The 25400-nt window shown below is 38.1% G+C and overlaps 1 protein-coding gene across 2 annotated transcripts in view; it reads left to right on the top strand.

Moving 5' to 3' along the window:
- Positions 1 to 25400, top strand: part of CCDC14 (coiled-coil domain containing 14) — a 48450-nt gene that overhangs the window by 17048 nt on the left and 6002 nt on the right. The window contains exons 6-12 of one of the 2 annotated variants that reach the window (XM_049878436.1): positions 4334 to 4570; positions 4683 to 4777; positions 5669 to 5708; positions 9233 to 9374; positions 19589 to 19671; positions 22087 to 22305; positions 22397 to 22529. In XM_049878436.1, coding sequence (XP_049734393.1) covers positions 4334 to 4570; positions 4683 to 4777; positions 5669 to 5708; positions 9233 to 9374; positions 19589 to 19671; positions 22087 to 22305; positions 22397 to 22529 — 949 coding nt within the window. Of the gene's footprint in view, positions 1 to 4333; positions 4571 to 4682; positions 4778 to 5668; positions 6186 to 9232; positions 9375 to 19588; positions 19672 to 22086; positions 22306 to 22396; positions 22530 to 25400 lie in introns of both variants that reach the window. The other variant, XM_049878431.1, reaches the window with a different exon arrangement.

Below are 25400 nucleotides of genomic sequence, written 5' to 3'. Positions count from 1 at the left end.
TTTTTCTTCAGTTCTTTCAGCCTGAGAAATGCTGCTCATGTTCTTTCCTTTTGATTTTCTATCTCCATGTCTTTACACATGTCATCATGATACTTTGTCTTCTCAGGCTGCCCTTTGAAATCTTCTGTTCAGCTTTTACCTCATCATTTTTTCCCTCTTGCTTTAGCTACTGGACATTCAAGAGAAAGTTTCAGAGTCTCTTCTGACATCCCTTTAGGTCTTTTCTTTCTCTCCTGTTTTTTTTAATGCCCTCTTGCTTTATGTATGAAGTCCTTGATGTCATTCCACAACTTGGCTCGTCTTTAGTCATTGGTGTTCAACATGTCAAATTGATTCTTGAGATCTCTCTAAATTGAGGTGGGATATACTCAAAGTCCTACTTTGGCTCTCGTGGACTTATTCTAATTTTCTTCAGTTTTAACTTGAACTGGCACGGGGTAATTGATGGTCTGATCCGCAGTCGCCCCCTGGCCTTGTTCTGACTGATGATACTGAGCTTTTCCATCGTTTCTTTGTATAGATATAGCCGATTTGATTCCTGTGTGTATCCAAATGGCGAGGTTCATGTGTATAGTCGCCATTTATGTTGGTGAAGAATGGCATTTGCAGTGAAGAAGTTGTTGGTCTTGTAAATTTAGTCATGCCATCTCCAGCATCGTTTCTGTCATCGAGGCCATATTTTCCAGCTACTGATCCTTCTTCTTTGTTTCCAACTTTCTCATTCCAAGCACCAGTAATTATCCCAGTACATCCTGATTGCATATTTGATCAATTTCAGACTGCAGAAGTTGCTAAAAATCTTCAATTTCTTCATCTTTGGCCTTAGTGGTTGGTGCATAAATTTGAATAGTCATATTAACTGGTTCTCCTTGTAGGAGTATGGATATTATCGTATCACTGACAGCGTTGTACTTCAGGATAGATCTTGAAATGTTCTTTTTGACGCAATGCCATTCCCCTTCAGGTTGTCATTCCCAGTATAATAGACCATATGATTATCTGATTTAAAATGACCAACACCAGTCCATTTCAGTTCACTGATGCCTAGGATATTGATCTTTATGCATTCCATTTCATTTTTTGATGATTTCCAATTTTCCCAGATTCATAACTTCACACATTCAATGTTCTGATTATTAATGGATGTTTGCCTCATCAGCAAATGAAGGTCTTGAAAACTTTACTCCATCCACGTCATTAAGGTTGACTCTTCTTTGAGGAGGCAGCTCTTCCCCAGTCGTATTTTGAGTGCCTTCCAAACTGAGGGGTTTGTCTTCCAGCACTATATCAGACAGCGTTCTGCTGCTATTCATAAGGTTTTTAGTGGCTAATTCTTTTCAGAAGTAGACAGCCGGCTTCCTTCTTCCTTGTATGCCTTAGTCTGGAAGCTCAGCTGAATCCTGTCCGCCATGGGTGAGTCTGCTGGTATCTGAATACTGGTGGCATGGCTTCCAGCATCACAGCAACACACAAGCCTCCACAGAATGACAAACTGACAGACACGTAGGAGCTTTTAAGGCTTAGTGTCTTAAGTCCAGACATTCAGCATTATTAGTATAGTTTCGTATGGACGGGATTAATAAGGAAGCATGGTAAATCTTTCTAAAGCTTTGATTTTTAAGAAATTTGTTTGGCATAGATAAATTTATGTTGGATGATGACATCTGGTGGCCAAGAGGCATAATATTGTAGCTCAGCTTTATCAGAGGCTGTAGACAACACCCCTTGAACAGAAAGTGAATGAGAGCCAATATGGAATCTGAGAATTCTTCAGACCAGATAGTTTTATTTTTAAGGGGTAAATATAATCCAGGAGCAGAAGAGAGACCCAGAGACCGGTAGGAAAGGAAGAGTGCAGGGCTGGTGTCATGCTGTTTACACTTGCAGGCCTGAAATCTGTGACTGAACAGCCATGGGTTAACTCTCACCTCACCCTCCATCATTTTAGATTTTAAAATTAAAATATTTTGGAGGTTACTTTTCCATTTGGTTTATTATACAACTGGACGGCCAATAAGAACTAACAGAGTTTTCTGGAAATTTGTGTAACCATTTTTGTTGTAGCTCGTCTGTTCAGATAATAAAGAATAACTTACTGCTTTTGGTTTTAATCACTTTATTAGAGGCAACATTCTTAGCGGTATCAGGTACTTAATTGATATCAGGTGGGGGAATTTTTGTCTAAAGACTTTGCAGCCATTTGGTAAATGCTTTACAAGTGTTATCTCATTGACTGATTCTCCAGACAGCCTTTTGAGATAGGTGCTCTTATTATCACCATCTTTCTGATGAGAAAAAGGAGCCCAGAGACGTTAAGTAATGCCCAGGGCTACTCAGCTAATAAGTATTAAAGCTTATAAATTCCAGCCTAGGAAGTACGTTCACAGAAATAGAGCGTTTTAAAAGGGATCGTAGGCAAAGCATAGCCAAGTCAAAATGGAAGCACTGAATTGCCAACCGTATTTAGCAGTCTTTTTCTTTAATTTTTTTCTCCCATTTTTACTGGTTATGGTATGTAATGTGCTTTTAACTTTTTTTAGCAGTGTTTTTATTTTCAATAAGCTGTACATTATATATTTACATACTGAGGGGTTCCATGTAGTTTTTTTTTTTAACTTTGAAAAAAACGTTTTTCTAAATTGAGGAATAACTCCGGTAAATAAATACATCAGTCTCTATGATTATTTTTGCATATGAGATACCCATGTAGTCACCACCCAGATCAGGACACAGAACTTTTTCCGCACCCTGTGGGGCTCCCTCCCGGTCAGCATCCTCACCACCACCACCTCCACAGCCTGTGCCCTCATCGTTGGGTAACCACTAACCTGACTTCCATCTCTAGTGGCTTCATACGAACGGAATGATGCGCCGTGTAGTTTCGTGTCTGACTTATTTCTCACAACCTCATGTTTGTTAAATTCCTCCAGATAGCTGTGTATATAAGTATTTTGTTCTCTTCATTGCTGTATAGTGTTTCATCATGTACCACAATTTATTTTATTGTATGCCCATTTCCACTGCTGTCAAGTTGATTCTGACTTATAGTGACCCTGTACCACAATTTATTTACTCATTTCTGTCGATAGCTATTTGGGTGCTTTCAGTTTTTGGCTACTACTAGTAAAACTGTTACGAACATTTGTCTACAGATTTCTTAGTGGACATAAGCGCTCATTTCTTCTAGGCGTATACCCAGGAGTGGAACTGCTGTGTCACAGGGTGTGTGTGTTTGTCTTTGGTAGGTAGTGCCAAAAGCTATGTGTTTTTCTAAACTTATTTTGTACCCTGATAACCTGTGATCTACTATAACACTCTGATTGCTGTGAATAGCCTTTGAAAAACATTTCAGGCAGGAACGTTATCAGACAGGGAAATACATTTCAGATTTTGGCACTGATCTGTACAGTAGTGCTGTAGAAAACTTTGTTGTTTTTCATTTGTTTATTAATACGAGGTTTCTATGTTGTACATAGACTAATACTGGGCTCTATGGGAGAAAATAATGACGTGTAAGATACAGCCAGCCCTCCCTGAAGAAGCTTATAGTGAGTCAGAGGGACGAGAGAATGAAAAGATAAGCAATCTAGGGCAATGTGTAAGTGGGATGTGATTTGTACAGAGAATATGTGCTCTGATCAAGAAGAACAGTCCCTGGACTGGAATGATTAGAAAAGGCTTCACAGAAGAGTCAGGCCCTCATCTGAGCCTTGGTGAGTGGGTAGAATTGAGTTGGAAGGGACGGGTCAGCATGAGCAGCATTATAAAAAGGTGAGAAAGGCCTGTGGAGTGACCAAATTGGCCTGGCTAAAATAAAAAGTGAGTTGAGGGTCTTGGGAAGATAGTCGGAAAAGTAGAATTTGAAGGCCCAATGTGTAGATGATCCTTTTTTCTTCATGATCTCTAAGCTTCAATTTTCTTTACAGTCACAGCCTCAGAATTACTATAGAATACTTGGTTTTCCCCTGGAGCATGAACTGGGCCAGGGGCAATGTGAAGGACTTTTATTGGACTTTAGAGAGAATTTAACACCCTCAAGAGCTCTTTATATCGGAATGTAATTGAAGGAGAAATTTCACAAATAGCGTTTAATGGAGATATTAAAGACTAGTATGGATAATTTTTGACTGGGGGGAACAGTTTATTACCTACCTACTTTGAAAAAGAATTTGAGGTGATTTTCTCTAGGGGCGATAGTGGTAAAGCTTTTCTGTGAAGTGTATCATGTTGAATTGGGCTACTTCTGAGAGTCCTTTTTGTCCCTAAGAACCTATTCTAAAAGTTTTTGAAGAATCGTATTTCGTGAACTTTCTTTTTCCTTCCTCCACATTAGTATCTTCAGATAAGAGGAGACAGATACCAAATGAAGCTTCTGCTAGAAATGAAGGAGACTCATCAGACATAGCAGAAAATTGGTCATTGCAAGATCATTACAGAATGTATTCACCCGTAATATACCAAGCCCTCTGTGAGCACGTGCAGACTCAGATGTCACTGATGAACGACTTGGCTTCAAAGAACAGCCCCAGTGGAATTTCTGTTAGACCTTCCCATACTGTTTCCTCTTCTGGTCAGTATGAACAATGTTTTAAAAAGCGCAAATACAAGCTGTAATTAAATGACCTGGGTATTGTATAAGCAGCATGAGATATGAGTGATTTTCTCTCCCTCTTACCTTTTAGAATCTCCGGCAACTCCACGCTCTAGTTATGGCTTATCTACCTCCAACCCAGCCCAGTCACCTCCACGGCCACCCTGCCCTGCGGTGGTTCATTCTGTGAGTACAGTTTTTATACTATACAAGGAATGATTTGCTTGTAGAAATTGTCATCTTAGTAAGGAAAGTTGAATGTACTGATTGTATCTTAACGTGGTAGGATGTAAAGACTTATTATTTTTTTTAAGTTTATGTTTTATTAGAGAAATGCCTATTTATTAAGGGTAGAAAGCGGGCAGGGAAGGGCGAGAGGTGTGGAGAACAGTAGAAAAAAGAAATCACCCAGCACAGTCTCTGTTAACACACCGATGGACTGCTTTCCAGTCATTTAATTCTCTGCGAGGGTTTGTTTTCTGGCTTCTTTGGTTGTTGTCGTTAAGTCTGCTTTCTTTTTAAAATACACTTATAATTAAATTTTATATAGTTTCATATACTGCTTTTTTCACTGAACATTTATTGTAAGCATGTTTCTCTATTAAAATATGCCTTTTGTAAATTTGTAACAAGCAGTGATTACTGTATTCAGTGGCTATACCATAGGCTGGTGTGACTACTCCCCAGTGGTTAGACATGTTTTTTACTATTGTAACATTTCTGCAGGTATGTTTATGCAAAAGCTTTTTTTGTGTTTGAACTTCTTTTCTTGTAGTTTCCCAAAGTGGGATTGTTGAACACAACTAATTTTTGGTGCCTTTGAACCATTTGCGGTATTGGCAAACAATCTATCTTAGTCACAGCCTTACAATCTTCCTATGTTGCAGAGTGAACTCATTAAGCTTTAAAAAACTAGAATCTTTACTGAGGAGAAATGTAGTTTAGTCACTGGTCACTTGTAACTCTGTCATGCAAAAAGTCATTTTCTTATATTTCTGATTTGAGTTGATTCTAGCCAATGCCTGCAAGCCCATGCTTATACTTTTGAAGAGTTAACTTATTTTTTTCTTTCTTTAGGAAGTTCAGACTGATAGTGACAACCAGTGTGCATCAGAAGGTAAAACAGTTTCTGTGAACTCTACTGGTGTTCCAAGGAATTCCTTTAGGACCAGTCCCGGAGTTCCATGTAGTCTGCCCAGAACTGATAAATCGGCAGCTCCAGCGTATCAGCAGCTGGGGCTTGGAGGTGAAATTCTGCCACCACAAGCAGTCTCTAAGGATGCAGACCTACTAAAATGTCTCCAAACATATATGTCTCTGTTGCGTTCTCATGGACAAGAAACTGGTCCGGACAGTCAGACACACCAAAGCCCTGCCCGAACACAGCCGGCTTTCTTGGCCACTAATGAAAGGAAATGTGCCAGGGAGCATATTGGAGAAGCCACAAGTGAAGGAAAGGATTTAAACATACGTGTGCGAGAGGCAAGAACCGTCAAGGATGCCCAGAGGGCAAAAAATGTGAACCAGACTACTGAAAAAGTTAGAACTATAAAGTATTTGTTGGGAGAGCTCAAGGCCCTGCTAGGAGAACAAGGTAGCTGGGCACTCTCTTTATATTTTTCTGTAGCATGGTGGCATGCTAGATAGCAGGGCATACTACATAGCCATCACTGGAATTTAGAATAATCAACCTGGAGTTTGGGGTATTTTCCACAGAACTGTGTCTTAAGCCAATAAGGAAGTGAGTTCTGCCTGTTTTATGCCCATGAATTTGAAATGTATTAGGGAATATCACACATTCTTTTGCTTGCAAGTATATATTCATTCTACTTGAGCCAAAGAGACCTTGAAAAGATTTAATGAAAGAGAATTTGTGGAGATAAAATTTTAGGGGTCAGAGGCCCCCTAAAGATGATTAATTCCCTGGAGTAAATTATTTTTCCCACTTGAAAAAGGTGTAGAGATTTTTACCCCATCACTTCTTCTTCTTTTTGTTTTTAAATTGTGCTTTAGATAAAGGTTTACAGAGCATATTAGTTTCTCCTTAAATGATTAATATGTACATTGTTCTGTGACATTGGAAGCCAACCACAGGACATGTCAACACTCTCCCCTTCTTGACCTTGGGTTCTCCATTACCGGCTTTTCTGTCCCCTTCTGCCTTCTCGTCCTTGCCCTTGGGTTGGTGCGCCCATTTAGTCTCGTTTTGTTTTATGGGCCTGTCTAGCCTTTGGCTGAGGGGTATCCATCGCTTCTTTAGTAACTGCCTATTATTTTGCTTCACAAATCTAACTTTGAGAGGTAGCCAGAACCTTTTACCGTAATGCTCTTTTCAGTTTTCTCTAAGGATTTTTTGAATTAAATCATGAGAAATGTCTTAGGTGGACTTTATGTGATATTTGAGCCAGGTCGTATTCATTTGTTTTCGTTATGTATGTATTTTCTAAAGTAATGACTTGAAGTGTGTTACAGATTTGTTATCTTGGTAAACAGTAATTGATAGTGGAAGCAGTGATTGAATATTTGCCAACTGACAAAAAAATACCAATTCAAAATGTACCTGTAGGAAAACAGCACCATTAATCCAAATCTTCAATATGTTAAAATTCATGAGTTTTCAGACCTTTAATTTATTAACATTCTGTTAATACTTCTTCATGGTAACAATAATAATAACAGTAACAATAATAGCTCTTATTTATTGAACACTTACTATGTGCCTGGCACTGTGCTGTTTTATATTCATTATCTCATTTAATCCTCACAGCAACCCTGTGAGGTATTATTATTGACTCCACCTTACAGATGAGAAATTTGAGGCTTAGAGAACATTATCTCATTTAATCCTATCAGCAACCCTGTGAGGTACTGTTATTATCTTCATTCAACCATGAAGAAACCCAAGCTAGAAAAGTTAACAAATTTTTTTAAATAATGTATTTTATTTAGCCCAATATATCTAAAATATTAACATGTAATCAATATAAAAAAGTTATTAATGAGATATTTTACATTCATCTTTAACAGTTAAATAGTTTGACTAACGTTACATTCCTAGAAAGCAGTGGAGCCCAAGTCTCTGACTCTGAAGCCCATAAGCAAAACCGTTCTACACGCACAGGGTTGGTAGAGGATTGCGTGGTCATAGGACACGGTTGTCTCCTGTGTTCATGTGTTTTTTTATCAGGGTGTTAAAATACCCTGTGGAATTGAGTAATTTTTGTAACTTAGTGTCTTAGCTATCTGGGGCAGCTATAACAGAAATACCACAAGTGGGTGGCTTCAACAAACAGAAGTTTATTCTGTCACAGTCCAGTAGGCTAGAAGTCCAAACTCAGGGCATCAGCTCCAGGGGAAGGCTTTCTGTTTCTGTCGGCTCTGGAGAAAGCTCCTTGCCATCAATAATCCCCTGGACTACGAGCTTCTCTGCATAGGAACTGCAGGTCCAAAGGACGCGCTGTGCTCCTGGCGTTGCTTTCTTGGTGGTACGAGGTCCCCATGTCTCTCTGCTGGCTCCTTTTTTTAATATCTCAAAAGAGATTAGCTTAAAACACAACCTAATTGTGTAGATCGAGTCCTGCCTCATTAACATCATAGAGGCAAGATTTACAACACACAGCAATATCCCATCAGAGGACAAAATGGCAGACAATCTCACAGTACAGGGAATCATGACATAGCCAAGTTGACAGATAATTTTGGGGGACACATTCAATCCATGACACTTAGAATATACTTTCTACCTCTTTTGGATATCACACAGTTAATATTATAATTCTCAGATGCTTTCAGTTCAGTGATTTGAAAGGGTATGAGGGAACAATAACAATAAAAGGACCAAAGATCTAATACCCACCTTCCACCTGTACCTGCTTGCCACCTCCAGAAACATCCACTCCCCACAGCTAATAGCAGGAATGGTACTGCATTCGATGCCACATCAAATGAGGTGTGGCTGGCTGTGTTAAATCTAGCATTATAAAATTAAAGAATGAAACCTAATCTTAGCAGACCCTCACACACTATTTTGCCAAATGAATCATCTAAGGTAAATTATTTGTTTATGCCAGAACCAAAGGTTGTGTTATAAATGCTACCACTGCAAGTGGTTATAGGAGTCCAATATTGTCCTTTGGTAAACGCGAACTGGTCAAAACCAAAAAAAAACCAAACCCACTGCCATCAAGTCGATTCCGACTCATAGCAACCTTATAGGACAGGATAGAACTGCCCCCATAGAGTTTCCAAGGAGCGCCTGGTGGATTTGAACTGCCAGCCTCTTGGTTAGCAGCTGTTGCACTTAACTACTGTGCCACCAGGGTTTCCATGTGAATTGGTAGATATGCTACCTTCCTACGAGACTCTTCAACTGAAGAAAACCACTAGTATAATAATCCTGTGATTTATGCTTAATTAATTTACTGACCTTAATATTTTTAGAACTCTTCTGAGTAAGTAAACGTAGGCCGCAAGAAAGAGGAAAATGAGATGTGTAAATAATTGAGTTGAATTTATTTATGCAAATGTGTACATATCCATAAAAATTTTCTTTTTTTTAGTAATACATACTAATACATACTAATAGCCTTCCCAAAAATGGTTTACAATATTGTTTTTACTCCGTTCTTCTGCCTTTTATAGGAGATTCGGAAATTCAGAGGTTGGTTACAGAATTGGAGGCATGCATATCTCTGCTTCCAACAATAAGTGGAAACACAAATATTCAAGTTGAAATAGCCTTGGCCATGCAACCACTGAGAAGTGAAAATGCTCAGTTGCGCAGGTAAGAATTGGTCTTTGAGTATTTTCATCTTGTATGCAGAGACGTTCCATGGTCAGACCATAGGTGCCAGGTGGGATATCTAGGACTCCAAAAGGAGCATAGATTTGCTGTCTTAATATGATTCTACTTTTGCTTGCTCATTTTCCAAAGATTGCCAGCATTCTCTAAGTCTTCCATGTCTTCTATGCACTAGTATATATTTTCTCCCACCTCTTTTACCTCTCTTGTCGCTTGGTTGGTAGTGTGTTGAGAGGAAAATGAAGTACCTCAGTGCATTTGTCAGGCTCGGCTAGGCTACACTGCAGTAAGAAACTCCAAAATGTCAGTGGCATAGCACAGCAAAAGTTTATTTCTCCCTCATGCCAAGACCAACATGGGTCACCGACAGCTCTTTTTTGTCATGTGGCTCAGGATCCAGGCTTCCTCTGTTTTATGAGGCCACTGTCTCAGTTTGTGTTTTGCAAGAAAAAGAGAACATGGATATGGCATGCCAACTCTTACGTGCCTCAACCGAGAAGTCATGGTGTCACTTCTGCTTGTATTTTTTAGGTGAAAACGAGGCACATGGCACTACCTACTAATATAAGGGTCTAGGACATAGACTCTTCTCATACTTCCCATGTGCCTGGGAAGGAAAGGAGAACCTGAGGTGGGTAAGCACTAGTAGCCCCACCACACTCAGAGGTAGCAAAAGCTCCTTTAACTCTTAGATTTTTTTTTTTTTTTTTCCCATTTGGCCATCTTCATTTCTGTTGAAATCATATTCTTAATTTGTTTACGAAAGATGTAACTCAGAGATCTTATCTTGGAATATAGGAAATCACCCATATGCTATTAATGATGTATTTACTTTGAATGTTCCATTGGTGCCACCAAGCCACCACTCCAGGGTCCATTTATTAAAATAGTTTGCAGAGGCTTGGAGGGCATTTTCAGCTGCTTCCGCAGCACTGTAGTGTGAGTGTGCCCTGAGAGGACATCACAGCCTCATCAGCTGTGGGCATTGTACAAGATGGGGCCTGAACGAACAGTTTCAAGAACTTGGAAAGCAATAAAATAGGCTTCCTAATTGGAGAGTGGTGTAGTTGTACGGACCTGGAGCCCGCAAAGGCATGACACCTAGTGAGGTCTCCTTCCTTAGGATTATTTCTCTAGATACCGTGATAAAAGATGGAGTTGTTGGCTTTAAATTCAGATAACACTTTCTTCGTTTCTGACCTAAGGGATCCCTATACTAGCATTAATTTTCCAAAAACCAGAATAAATAATAAGGATAATAAACAGCAAATACCACTACTAACACTTATTGAATATTTGTTATGTGCCAGGCACTATTGTTCTTTATATGTGCCACCTCTTTAAATCCTTAAGAGTGCTGTGAAGTAGGTATTACGTTATTCTGATTTACAAATGAGGAAACCAAGGCACAGAAAGATTATATAACTTGCCCAACATCACCTACCTATGAGGTGTGGCAGAGTCAAGGCTCAAATGCAGGCAGTTTGATTTTAGAGCACAGTGTTCTGAACTTCTAGACCTCTGCACTGTCTCTGCTGGGAAGTAGAGATTAATTTATTTGTAGTTCAACATCTAGGTGTATTTTGGGAAACAAATGACTAAACTAAGCCTTCAAAGTAAATCAGTATATTGTTTAAAGGTGTGGCAATAATATAATTGGTTTGCTAAATAAGCATATCAGAACTAAGTCTCAGAATAGAATTTATTTTAAAGTTGTCATGGTGGGAAATATCAATAATTCTATAAGCTACTCAAGAAAATGAGATGTACTACCTTATGTCACTGCTTGGTATTACTTTTTTAAAAAGATACCAGTTCGTAAATTCACATAAAAAGACCAGACTTAATGGTCTGACAGAGACTGGGGTGACCCCTCAAACTATAGCCCCTGGATGCTCTGTTAACCCAGAACTGAAAACATTCCCAAAGCTTGCTCTTCAAAGATTAGATAAGACTATAAAACAAAAAATAATACACTTGAGGAAACATGCTTCTTAGTTCAATCAGATATATGAGACTAAATGGGCAGCGCCTGTCCAAAAAAGCAAGATGAGAAGGCAGGAAAGGACGAGAACTAGTCTAATGGACTTGGGGAACCCAGGGTGGAAAGGAGGAGTGTGCTGTCACATTGTAGGGATTGCACCCAATGTCACAAAACAATATGTGTATAAATTTTTGGATGAGAAATTAACTTGAGCTATAAACTCTGACCTAAAGCACAATTAAAAAAAAAATCATTTCGATGTCTGACCTCATTCTTGAGACTTCGCTTCAGAGCTTTTTGGCACTGTGTCTTTAGATTACATATTATGCTATTGGCACTGTTGTTTACTTGACCTTCTAAAAGATGAAATTATTGAAAATTAGTTTGTCACATCTGCCCCTTTTAGTAGAAGGAGGTTTTCAGTAGAAATACGGGAATTTTTGTGTCATTTTGGTAACTTTTATTTTTATTTGGAAAGAATCATTCGTAATCTCCATTACAAATGATTATTGGAATGCATAGCCTCATTTAAAAGTGTTTTTCATCATTTTCAATCACAAAAACATTTTTTCCTGTTTGGACATTTAGAAACGACATGTTTCTTTTTAGCCAGAAAAGTGATCTTTCAGAACTTCCTTTGAGTTTATTGCCATCTTGTGGCTTAAAAATAAAAAATAGCTAGGTGCACGGTTTCTATAGCATTTGGGGCTGGACAGTTTTTTGTTTTGTGGGACTCATGGCAAGTGCCCAATGTTTAGCCTCCCTGGTATCCACCCACTACGTGTCTGTAGTGCCCCCCCCCCAACCATTTTGACCGCCAAAATCTCCTGCACATTCCCAGATTTCCTGGAAAGGGGTTAGGGAGCTATGGAACTACCTCTAGTTAAGAACCATTGAGCTAGAGAGTGCCTTAGTATTTATAGGGGAAGTTAGAATTCATGACCATTTCCTGGTTTTAGATTTAGACATGAGACCATTATGTACTTACGCAGAAGAAAAACTGAAATGGGAGTGAGAGGAAGGATAATTTGACAGATGGTAACAGAATTCCTCTAGACAGATGCTGTTAGAAGAGGACTAAATTCGTTTGTTTGTTTTTTATTTTATTTTTGAGTTAGGAGGGCCAGTGAGGTTTAGGTGTGCTGAATGCATCATGTGAAGCATCTAGGGGTAGGAGCCTGGGGTACGGGTCTGAAGCACAGGAACAAGATTCAGGATTGAAATGTACACGGGAGTTATTCATTCAACAGTTTTTTAATTGAGCTTTCACTGTAGATCTGGCACTGTTCTAGGCACTAGAGGTAGCGTAACCAAAAGTGAGTGATTTGTTATCGAGAAGGCAAAAAGTGTGAATACAGCCCAGAGTGAATTGTTGGAGAATAACAGCTTTTTAAAGAAAGAACAGAGGACGAGGAGTCCATGAAAGAAACTGAGAAGGAGCAGGTAGGGAGGTAGCAGGAAAACTAGGAGAAAAAAACATTATAGAAGGAGAGATACTTGTATAACATTCAAATAAACTGACAAAAGGTACAAATGTGGGGCAGGTATAAACATCATAAGACAAGTCACCAAAAAAGAAAAAAAAAAAAAAAAACTGCAGGAAAAATTAGAAGTATTCCCTAGTCTCAAGGAAATTAAAAACAATAGAATCTCTTGTAGAAAGAGGGAGAGATGGCTTGAAGAAGATAAAACAGTAGAAGAAAATAAGTATTAGGTAAGCTCAGGAAAATAAGAGAGAAGAATAAAAATATTATGAAAGGAAAGCCCCATTAGAAAAAGCAACAAAAAATAATGACAAATAAACAAAATGAAGTCAGGAATAGTATATTCCACTAGAACCCAAGTAGTCTGAAGGGTGAATTTTTGTCTTTTGTTTGCTGGTATATCTCCAGTATGAGAAGAGTACCTAGCACTTACTCTGATAAATACTTATTAAATGACTAAATTCATAGTGGATAATCTTGAAGAAATCAAAGTGGAAAAAGAATGGTCTAAAAATTATTACAAAAACCATGATACCTATGGAAGAGAAACAAAAGAGATGCAGATTGGCGTAATTGATGTTCCTGGAAGAGAGCACAGAACAAATGGGTCAGAAACATTATTAAAGATAAATAGGTACAGAGAGGTTTACTGATCTAAGAATTTGTCCCTGCAGATTAACAGGACATGCAGGGTCCCAGGAAAAACTGTGCAAAACAGTATCAAGACATATGCTGGTAGTTATTACACTTTAACAATAAAAAACAATAATTTTTATAGACACTCCAAAAGAAAAAGCAAATATCAGGCTGTCCTCAGGCTCGCGCAACAATAATAGTTGCCAGAGGATCATAGAACAGCATTTACAAAGTTCAAAGGGAAAGAAAATACGCCCCAAGAATCTCATATGCGGCGCAGCAGCCCTTCTACTGTAAAGGCAGCAGTCGCGTTCTCAAATGTGTGAGAACTTTGGAAAGAAGGTCCTGAGTTCTTGGGCTCCTTTAAAAAAATGACAACAAAAAACTTGCACGGCAAAGTCCAGTCAGCCAAGAGATGAGTGCAAATAACGGAGTGGACTAGAGATGACCAGGGAATCTATTTTTAGGTAGAGCCAAGATTAGACAACTATGGGAATTATAGTTACAGCATAGAATGTGTTCGTAATCCTGACGATATAAATTCCAAACTCTTAATATTTTCCGTGTCCTATTTTCTTAATTTTAATCTATTTAGGAATTAACATTTCTTGAAGTAAAAAATATTGGCTAACATTTATCAGTTCTGGTTTTACTCTTTATGGTTAAAATCATGTAATCCTAAATTCAATAGTGATATTTTAAAATAATATTTTAATACTATCTCATTATTTAGAAATTCTGTTTGGCTATTTGTTTTTGTCTGTACATATGCTAAAAAAAAGAGTCTGAATGATATCCAGCAAATAACGATGATTCTCTCTACTTAACGTTTTCCTAGAGATACTAACCAGTGCAATAAGGTAAGAAAAAATACAACCCAGCCCCATTGCAAAGGAATAAATAAAACTGTCATATTTACAGATGACAGTATAGTCTTTATAGAAAATCTTATGGATATTACACAAAGTTACTAGAACCAGAACTCATTTGAGTTTAGCAAGTTTGCAGAATACTTGATGAATATACAAAAATCAATTGTGTTTCGGTGTAGTAGCAACAAACAATTTGAAATGAAATTTAAAATCAATACCATTTACAGTAACATCAAAAAATAGGAATAAATTTGATAAAAGATGTGTAAGTCCCATACATTACAAACAATGAAACACTGCTGAGAGAAATTAAAGAAGACCTATATAAACGAGAGATATGCCAGGTCCAGAGATCCTAAGACTTATTGTTAAGGTATCTGTTCTCTAAACTGAGCTATAGATTCTATGTAGTTCCACTGAAAACCCTAGCAGGCTTTCTTCTTGAAAGCTGATTCTAAAATATATATGGAAATTCAAAGAACGTAGAAGAATCAAAACAGCTTTGGGAAAGGAGAACAAAGTTGGTACCATCTGATTTTAAGACATAATGTTACAGTAAAAGACATTGTGGCATTGATATAAAAGTAGACAAATAGTGAAACAACAAAGAATCCAGAAACAAGTCTCACATGTGTGGACGCTGGTTTTTTGTTTTTTTTAAACAAAAGAATAGTTGTTTCAGTAAATAGAGGTGGAACAATTGGAGAGCAATATTTAAAAAAAAAAAAGTGAACCTCAGCCTTTACCTTACACCATATACAAAAATTGACTTGAAATGGATCACAAATTTTAATATGTTAAAACTATAAAACTTATAGAATTAAAAAATAGAAAATCTTAGCTTGAGTTGGGAAAGATTTCTTACATACAGCACAAAATTCTAAAGTAGCAAAGAAAAAAATTGAACATCATCAAAATTAAAAACTTTTGCTCTTCAAACTAACACTGCTACTACCACAAACTGGAAGAAGATATTTGCAAAACACACATTTGGTAAAGGACTTGTACTTAGAATATATAAAGAACGATTACAACTCAAAAATAAGACAAATACCCAATTTTAAAGTGGGCAAAATACGTGAACAGACACTTCATCAGAAAAGCTATATGGCTATCAAACAAACATATGTAAAGATGCTCACCATCATTAATCAGAGATACCACTATATACCTGCTAAACAAAACAAAACAAAACCCATTGCTATTGACCCCTTAATGTGCTACCCTTCCAGAAACCCACTGCCGTCTAGTGGATTCCAACTCAGCAACCCAGTAGGACAGAGTAGAACTGCCCCATGGGGTTTCCAAGGAGCTGCTGGTGGATTCAAACTGCCGACCTTTTGGTTAGCAGCCAAACGCTTTACCACCGTGCCAGTAGGGCTACATGTACCTGCTAGGATGGCTACAGTTAAAAAAGACTGACCACGTGTTGGTGAAGATATAAAGGAACTGGAAGTCTCATAACTCAGCTGGTGAGAACGTAAAATAGTACAACCATTTTGGAAAACCGTTTGGCCATTTCTTAAAAATTAACCATTTGTCTGCCTTATGACCCAACTTTTTCACTCCTAGGTTTTTACTCAAGGGAATTGAAAGCATATGTCCACACAAAGACTGGCTCATGAAATGCCCATCAGCAGGTGAATAGATAAACAAATGGTGGTATTCATAGCGTGGAATTCTCAACAATAGGAAATCTGGTGGCACAGCGGTTAAGTGCTACGGCTGATAACCAGAAGGTCAGCAGCTTGAATCCACCAGGCGCTCCTTGGAAACCCTATGGGGCAGTTCTGCTCTGCCCTGTAGGGTTGCTGTGAGTTGGAATCGACTCGATGGCACTGGGTTTGGTTTCTGTTTACTAAACGGTAAAAAGGAAGGAACTATTAACACGGGCAACAGCACAGATGAATCTCAGAACCATGATGAGTGAAAGAAGCCAGTCGTAAAAGAGTACATATAGTAGGATTCCATTTATATCAAATTCTAGAAAATCCAAGCTAATCTAAAAATCAGTGGTTGCCTGGGGAGGAAAGGGGCACAAAAAGGGGCATGAGGAAACTTTTCGGGGTGTTAAATATGTTCATTACCTTTATTGTGGTGATGGTCTCATCACATCGTGTCAGAACTTACCAAATTGTACCCTGTAAATACATGCTGTTGATTGTATGTCATTTTATCTTAATAAGCTATGTTGAAAATCATGAGTGAACTGAAAAAAAAAAATTTTTTTTGTAAATATCAGCAGTTTTCCTTTATTAAAATGTTAAAATTAAGTACGTAAATTTAATGCATACTATTTTAAAAACATATGTAATGCTATCCATTTTTAAAAGATTGTCTTTTCCTATTTATTTTTATGTACACATCATTCATTATGAATCATTTTTTATAGAACGCTCATTTTTTAAAAACCTGGCTCTGAAAGCAGGAAATGAGAGGGAAGAGAATAGCTAATGGTACAATTAGGTTGGAGGAAAGACTTTCTGAAATATGGGAGCAATTTTACTCCGCTTTTCAGGTCGGGCACATGAGTCGGCAAAGAGGGAGAAGTTGAATGAAAAGCTAAAGGGAGTGATAGAGGAGTACAGTCTTTGAGGGACTAGGAGGAGGTGGGAGCAGATGAGGCCCCTGAGACGAGAAGAAAGAAGTGAGGACTCATCTACATACACATGAATTTGTAGGCTCTGGGACAGGACGACAGCCATTTGTCCCCAGTCCATGCTATTTTAGTGAAAATAGGAAAGTATTCTACCAGATGAGGTGGGTAAGGATGAGAGACTTCCACTGAGCGATGAAGTTTCGATTGTGGGGAAGAGAGAGGAACCTGACCAGGGACACGCAAAAAGTTGTCAAGCAAAGCTGTTGTCTCATGCTTGGTATGTGAGAGGCCCTTACCACTTAGAGTTTTCTGGTAAACAGCAAAAGAAGCATTCTGGTTGGAGTGGTGGGTCACCCGTGTATACTCTCTTTCCTAGATGCATACTCTTTGTCGTAAAGGGGAAACCTTTTTAGAAAAATCGGAATTTTATTACAGTTATCATTTTGGAGGGCTTTTGTCCTCATTAAATTTTAATTGCACAATAATATATTTTTGTGAAAGAATGAAAACAATACAGAAGATACAGAGTAAGACATGAAAATTTTCCTTCTACACATACAGTTTCCACTTATCTCCCCACTGTTAACAGATTGGCGCATTTCCTTCCAGAAACTTTTATATGACCCTACGCATACATACTACGTGCACACACATATATACACATATTAGAGCTTTTAAAAGCAATGTATGGGGTCATATTATAATACTGTTCTGCAGCTTGCATTTTTCACTTCATGATGTGTCTTGGAAATTTTTCTATGTTGGTATGTGTAGATGTCTGTCTTTCTAATGCATGTGTATTAGTTTTTTGTAGTATGAATGTACCGTAATTCATGTAGCATTTTAGGTTGTTTTGAACTTTTCACTATTGAATCTTGCTGTTGTGAATATCACTGTAATACGTCTACAAGGTTGTAGATACTTTGCACAGGTACAACTATTTCTGAGGCTAGATTACCCTAGAGGTAAACTTATTTTGTCAAAGATTAGGAACGTTTTATATTTGGATGGGTACTACCAAATTGTCATCCAGAATCATTGCACCAATAGACTCCTGCCACGTGAGGTAATTCATTTCCCCATGCCCTTACAACAGCGAGCGCTATTTCCTTCTATTTTTGACATTCTGGTGGCCAAAACCGGCCAGTTTTAAATTTGTAGTTTTTCGTGTCACGTTGAGCATTTCTCATAGGTTTATAGGCCATTTTTGTTTCTTATGTGAATTGCACATTCTTACCCTTTGTCACTTTTGGTAGGCTTGCCTTTCTTACCGGTTTATAAGAGCTCTTTAAATGTTATGGGCTCTGTCTGTTACATAGGTAGGAGATACGTTCTTCCAGGCTATTAATTCTAGAGCCAGTTTCAGACTTTGATGTAATCAGATTCTTTATTCTGTTCCTTGACAGTTGCCAGATTCTGAGTCGTGCTTAGGAATGCCTTCCCCATTTCAAGATTAGGTAGCTTCCCCCCGTGATACTTGTTTTGGTGGGTTTTGTTTGTATATTTTATGTTTAGCTTTTAGTCTGTCTGGAATTAATACATGTGAAAGGTGTGAGGTAGGGTACTATCGTTTTAGATTCTGTAACAAAAATAAACATTCTAATACAGAATGTTTTCAGGTAAGTAATTCTGGCAAAGAGCCCTTTGATGGCGCAAATGATTGATGCGCTTGGCTGCTAGCCAGAAGTTTGGAGGTTCAAGTCCACCCAGAGGTGCCTTGGGAGAAAGGCCTGGCAATCTGTGTCGGAAAAATCCGCCATTGAAAACCCTATGGAGCACAGTTCTTCAAGGAAACACATGGGGTCGCCGTGAGTCAGAATCAGCCTCACCAGCAACTGGAAAAAAAATTCTGGAAAGATACTAGAGATAACTTTTTTTTTAGCACCGATACAGTCTTAGAAGAAAACTTTTTTTATGTTTTGTTTATTCCTATTTGTGAAGCAGCTACATGCTTATTAATATTCTCATTACTTAAATGAGGTCATTAACTTTTCCATCTGATGAAGAAATTATTGGAAGCATGAGTTCCTGTCTTCCGGTATCTTCGCCGTGTGAGGGATATCAACCCGACGTCTTAGAGCAGTCAGTCCCTGTAGGTGTGCTAGTTCAGTGACAGATCTTAAAGTAGATTAACTAGAGTAATGAAGACAACAGAGAAGGGAGACAGAAAAGCAAGAAGAAAATAAGGAAATAGGAAGTGAGAGAAATAGAAGGCAAGAAGAAACCATTAAGAGATAAAGGAACAAAAAAAGAGGAAAAAAGAAAGTAACTTCTTTCTAGTGAGGAGAGGTTTTATGCCATCCCAGCATCTCTTCGTGGGCTAACCTGGCCTCCCCTCTTTCAGCCTCAGCTAATCCTACCTTAGAGGATACCTGTGTACTTATCTTCCTGAGACCTCTTTCTGCCACTAGAGCTAATTCTTTTTAATTACTTTAGGCCCCATAACAACAGTATTGTTGTTCATTGGACTTTTTGTCTCTTGTTTTGAAGGCAAGTGAACTTCTGCTATCCTCCTGGCTGCCATTGGTTTGTTTTCTCTTTTTTGATAAAGACTATCAAATGTATACCGTTCAGTGGGCTCAGGATTCTTGTATTCAGTGTTTCTTTGTAATTTCCTTTAGGCAAGTGAGAATTTTGAACCAACAACTTAGAGAACGAGAAAAAACTCAGAAGGCATCTGGTTCTCTGGACTGCAACCTTAAACGTAGGTAAAAGAACTTTAAGGATTGATGTTAAAGTCTTTGTGGCTCTGGAAATGTTGATAAAGAATTGGGCTTTCTTAATTAACTTTTTTTAGGTGGTTTTTTTTTTTTAATTTTTTATTGTGCTCTAAGTGAAGGTTTACAAATCAAGTCAGTCTCTTATATAAAAATTTATATACATCTTGCTAAAATCCAATTGCTCTTCTCCTAATGAGACAGCATACTCCTTCCCTCCACTCTGTTTTCGTGCCCATTTGGCCAGCTTCTAACCCCCTCTGCCCTCTCATCTCCCCTCCAGACAGGTAAATCAACTTTTTAAAAGATAGAAATAATACTCATTAAAATTTCAAATAATATACAGAAACACACAAAAATAAAAGATCCGTGTTATCACTCTTCAACAATATTCCTGTTTTTAAAACAACAAACAAAACAAAAAATAAAAACTGTGTTTCCTATTAGATATCTTCTGTTCATATATAATTCATTTATTTCACAAGTACTACCTGCCAGGCACTAATAGAACTACAGATGTACTTTTTCCTTTTAAAAAGGAGATCACACTGTATATATTCTTCTGCAGCTTGCACTTGTTCACGTAATATATAGTGGATATTTTTGTACTAAATACACTTCTTTAAGAACTGCTTGGGTATTCTTACGCCGCTGTATCATAATTTATTTAAAGACTTCTGCTAATAGTCGGAATTGACTCGAGGCAACAGGTCTTGTGTTTTTTTTTTTTTTGGCTGATATATGTAGGCACTTCTTTTTTTTCCAAATATAAACAGTGCTGCAATAAAAATCCTTGTACTTGGGTTTTTGTGCATCTGCGTGAGCATTTCTATAGGACAGATTTATAGCGATAAATTGCTGGTCAAAAGCTATATAGCTGCAGTTTTGGCAGATACCGCCACATTGTCCTTATGGATCTCAGAGCTTAGAGTAAAAGAAAAGAAAAAACTAATAGTTCTAGTAGGTGAGAGCTTTTCTTTTGGTATCCTTGGAAGCCTTTCCTAAACCTAACAAAAACTCAGATGCCACAAAGGAAAAGGCTGATAAAATATGCCCCCAGAAATTTTTTAAAATTTCTGCACAGCAAAATTATGAATACATTAAAAAAAGCATCAACATGGGGAAAACTTTGGGATACATGACAAAGGCTTAATGTTCTAAATGTGTGAAGTTGTCTGACAAAGCACCCAACAGAACACTGCATAGAACTGTTCAACTTCACCAGTAGCTTGGTCTAAGTCAGTGTCTTCTGTTAATCGAACCACTCATCTCTCTACTTCCTGTCTTGGCTCTCCTCTGTCCTCCTCCTCCAAGGTCCCCCCCCCCATCTTTTATGGAACCAGAGTGCTCTTTTATGAAATTATTCTGCTTTTTACTTTCAATGGCTTCCCGTGGTACTTGAGATAAAAGTTACTTGGGGTGAAGGTGACCCTGCATCGTTTGGCCCTGCCTACCTCTTGAATGTCACTGAGTTCCATTTCCCCCTTTTCTCCCTTGTTTACCACTTTCTAGCCACACCGGTCTCATTCGAGTTCCTGAAGAAGACAAAGCTCTTGGAGATCTCAAGGCTTTCCTCTAGGCTCTGGTGTTGCCCTCTGGAACCCCTCCCACTTTCTACTCATCCTTCTGGCCCCAGTTTAAAACTCGTCCCATCCACGAACCTTTCTTTTGCCACTCTGAGTAGTTCCTCTCTTTTTATTCTCTGTCCCTCTACCTTCTCGTTCCCTTCAGAGCATTTATTACCATTTATAGTTGTTTGTTACCAGCTCCACGAGAGCAGGGACCATGTCTGTTTTGTACACTGCTGTATACCCAGATTCTAATACGGTACCTCACACATGGTAAGCGGTCAGTCAAAGCTGTATTTGTGAGGTGGGTGATGCCAGATACTTTTATAAACATTAAAAAGAGTGTGGTCGATCTCTGCTAATAAAGAACAGTCTTATGGGGGGCGGGGGAGGCAGGGTTAGACACGGTGTGCATAACATGATTCATTTATGTTTAAAGACATACATGCAAAAGCATTTTCCAGAAAGATACCGAAGCGATGGCCTCTGAAAGAGAGTGGAGTTGGGTAAGAGGAGACTCTTCCTTGAGAATTATTTGGTGTCACTGATATTTGGTGGTATTTAATTAGTTTTACTTTGTATGTATATTATTCTCATTTAAAAAAACAAAAAAATGAATGCCCAAAGTATCAGTTGCAGAAAAAGGCATGACTTCTGCCAGTCAGTTTTTAAAATACATTTGTTATTTATGCAGAACTGCTCAAGCATATAGTTGCTAAGCAAAATCAGTAAATCCTGGTCCTTTAGAAACAAACCCAACCCCCCCCCCCGATCTTTCCAGGCTCGTACTTTTTAAAGTGAGGAAACAGCTGTGCCATCTGTTTTGCCTTCCAGTATTTTCTCTGCAGTCATTGAACATGTCACTGCAGAATCAGTTGCAGGAGTCGCTGAAGAGTCAGGAGTTACTACAGAGTAAAAATGAGGAGCTCTTAAAAGTGATTGAAAACCAGAAAGACGAAAACAAAAAATTTGCCGGTATATTCAAAGAGAAAAATCAAACTATACTTGAAAATAAACAGCAATTTGACATTGAGTCAACAAGGATGAAAATCGGTATGTATTTGGATTGTAGTTACGGTCACATTTTTAAAAAGTAATAAGGAAGCTGACTTTTATTTATCTACTTATTTTTTGGGTGTTTTAGAGCTGGAGGAAGCCTTAGTCGATGCCAAAAGCTCGCAGTTTAAATTAGAAGCTGCTGAAAAGGAAAATCAGATATTAGGAATAACATTACGTCAGCGTGATGCTGAGGTGACTCGACTGAGAGAATTAACCAGGTAATATTGACTGTTTGCAATAACCCATGCCTTTAATTAGATGTACTTAAAAACTTAAAAAATTTCAGATCTGCTCTCTTTCCCCTTTCTTTCTCATTTTGTCATTGCTTTTGTTAATTTCTAGTGGTCTTTTCTTCTGTTTCAATTAAGTTAATTTAGAAATTTCAAACGAGCTAAATGCGTTTTTCAACCAGGTAATTCCCAGCAAAGGGCTCCGATGAGTAGCTGAAGGCTTGTACAGCAAAGTGGTTAAGACTCTTAAGAGCTCCTGGATCTGAAGTCAGAGAGACCTGAGATGTAGTCCCAGCTCTGCCCCTTATTAGCTGTGTAACTTTGAACAAGTTACGTGACCTCTCTAAACCTTAGCTGTAAAGTGGGTACATGAATAGACTTGTTGGGGGATCTAAGAAATAAGTCATGAGAACCATTTAGCTCAACAGGTCCTCATGTTGTGTGATCGTGAATCAGTCATTTTACCTCTTTGAATCTCATTTTCTTTATTTCACCAGTAAAATTAGGGAGTTGACAGCACCCTTTAAGATCCCTTCGTTCCCTAACAGTCAAAGATTCTAAATTTGTTCTGTCTTTTCTCAAATAAGAAGCCCTGGTGGCACAGTGGTTAAGTGCTTGACTGCTAACCAAAAGGTCAGTGGTTTGAACCCACCAGCTGCTCTGTGGGAGAAAGATGTGGCCGTCTGCTTCTGAAAGATTACAGCCCCGGAAACCTTATGGGGCAGTTCTGCTCTGTCATACGGGGTTGCTAGGAGTTGGAATCAACTCAACAGCAGTGGGTTTGGTTTGGTTTGGTTTTTCTCAAATAAAATCACCTCACTCAATTTGTGGTTATGATACGCTCTACAGAGTTGAGTTTTCTCTTGAGACATGTGCTTAGAATTGGACTTTGAACAACTTTTTAAAATTCTAGAGGAGACACTCAGTTGTTTTAGGCCTGAAGATCACTGGATCTGAGCATACCTTTGAATGATCTGGGGATCTTTTAGTTCCAAATATAAGACAGTTCTGAATATAGATCAGTCTCCTTGGTATTCCCAATGAGAAGATTCCCCAAAATAGTGCATTTTCCCCCATTTTGAATGATAACACTTTTAGTTTATATGATTATAAAGAAATATAAATTATTTATAGATGAAATAGTAATGGGTATATATATATTTATTAACTTAGTTTTCTAATCATTTAAAATGATTATATATAAGGTATGTTAATATAAATATTACTTTTCATTTTCCGTTCATATTTCATAGAGTAATTTCATTCAGACTTTTCTTGCACAATGGGAAAAGCAATAGACATTTGGATCCGTTTAGTGTTATAATTGTTTAGGTTCTAGTCAGAGCGTCTAAAACATTGGCTTATACCACTCTTGTTCAAAATAAAGGAATTGATTGTCCCTACTTTGTTTCTATGGATTTGCCTATTCTGAACATTTCACATAAATAGAATAATATACATGGCTTTTTGTAACTGGCTTCTTTTACCATATTAAAAAAAATCCTGATGTTGTCGAGTTGATTCTGACCCACAGCAACCCTATAGGACAGAGTAGAATCTGCCCCATAGGGTGTCCAAGGAGCGGTGGGTGAGTTTGAACTGCCGACCTTTTGGTTAGCAGCCAAGCTTTTAACCACTGTGGCACCAGGGCTCTCTTTTAACCATATATACTTGATAAAAAATTACTCCTCAGAAAAGAAGGTGACTTTTTCTTTTGGAGACCTTTTAAAATATGTATTTATAGAGTTGTGCAACCATCACCGCTATCTAATTCCAGAACATTGTCATTACCCCAAAAAGAAGCCCCATACCCATTAGTAGCTGCTCTCCACTCCCCTTTCTTCCCCCCGCCCCTTGGCAACCAATAATCTACTTTGTTTCTATGGATTTGCCTATTCTGAACATTTCTTATGAATGGACTAATACGATACATGGCTTTTTATAACCAGCTTCTTTTACCATATTTAAAAAAAAACAAACAAACCTAATGCTGTCGAGTTGATTCCCACTCATAGTGAAACTATAGGACAAAGTAGAACTGCTCCATGGGGTTTACAAGGAGCGGATGGTGGACTCAGACTGCCAGCCTTTTAGTTAGCAGCCTTCTTAACCACTGCACCGCCAGGGTTCCGTATGTCAGTAAAGCTGATGGTCGTTTTTTAGTAAAAAGAAGGCTGGTGAGTTGTGGTGGGGTGCGTGAGCATTGCTAAGGCGTCACTGTGGCATTGTCTCTTTCTAAGGGGCGTGGTTCTCAGCCCCAAGCAGAGGATCTGCTTTGCTGGAATTTTTCTCCTCACAAGGTAGGTGTTAATAAAAGTTAATGACAGCTAGAACTAGAACTCAGACCTCTTCATTCCCAGGCAGGTTTTCCCGCCGTGTGGCTCAGCTCAAAGGCTAATACAGGTCATTCCTATTCCTGGTAACAATTCCATGCCTAGTTTAGTCAAAGGAAACCTTCACATTTTTCTCCTGGGAGATGGATGGACTAAAGAATGGATTCATTCACTTACTCATTTATCCAACAGACAATTATTTTAAGTTTATTTTGTGCCAAATACATGTGCGTGAAACACAAGAAAAATATTTAATGAGTTTAGTTGTAAAATATCCAGATTTGTCAAGCAAAAGGCTTATTCTAATGTTTTGATGACCTATGCAGGAAGATACATCTATTTTTTAAAAAATAATTCACTTCTGTTGTTGTTTTTGAAAATACACATAGCAGAACATACACCAGTTCAACAATTCCTACATGTACAATTCAGTGACATTGATTACATTCTTCAAGTTGTTTATCCATTCTTAACCTCCTTTTCCAAATTGTTCCTCCTCTGTTAACAAAAACTTACTGCCCCCTAA

Source organism: Elephas maximus, chromosome 1, assembly GCF_024166365.1.
Source record: "Elephas maximus indicus isolate mEleMax1 chromosome 1, mEleMax1 primary haplotype, whole genome shotgun sequence".
Taxonomy (NCBI): Eukaryota; Metazoa; Chordata; class Mammalia; order Proboscidea; family Elephantidae; genus Elephas; species Elephas maximus.
This window is presented reverse-complemented; position numbering and strand designations above follow the sequence as displayed.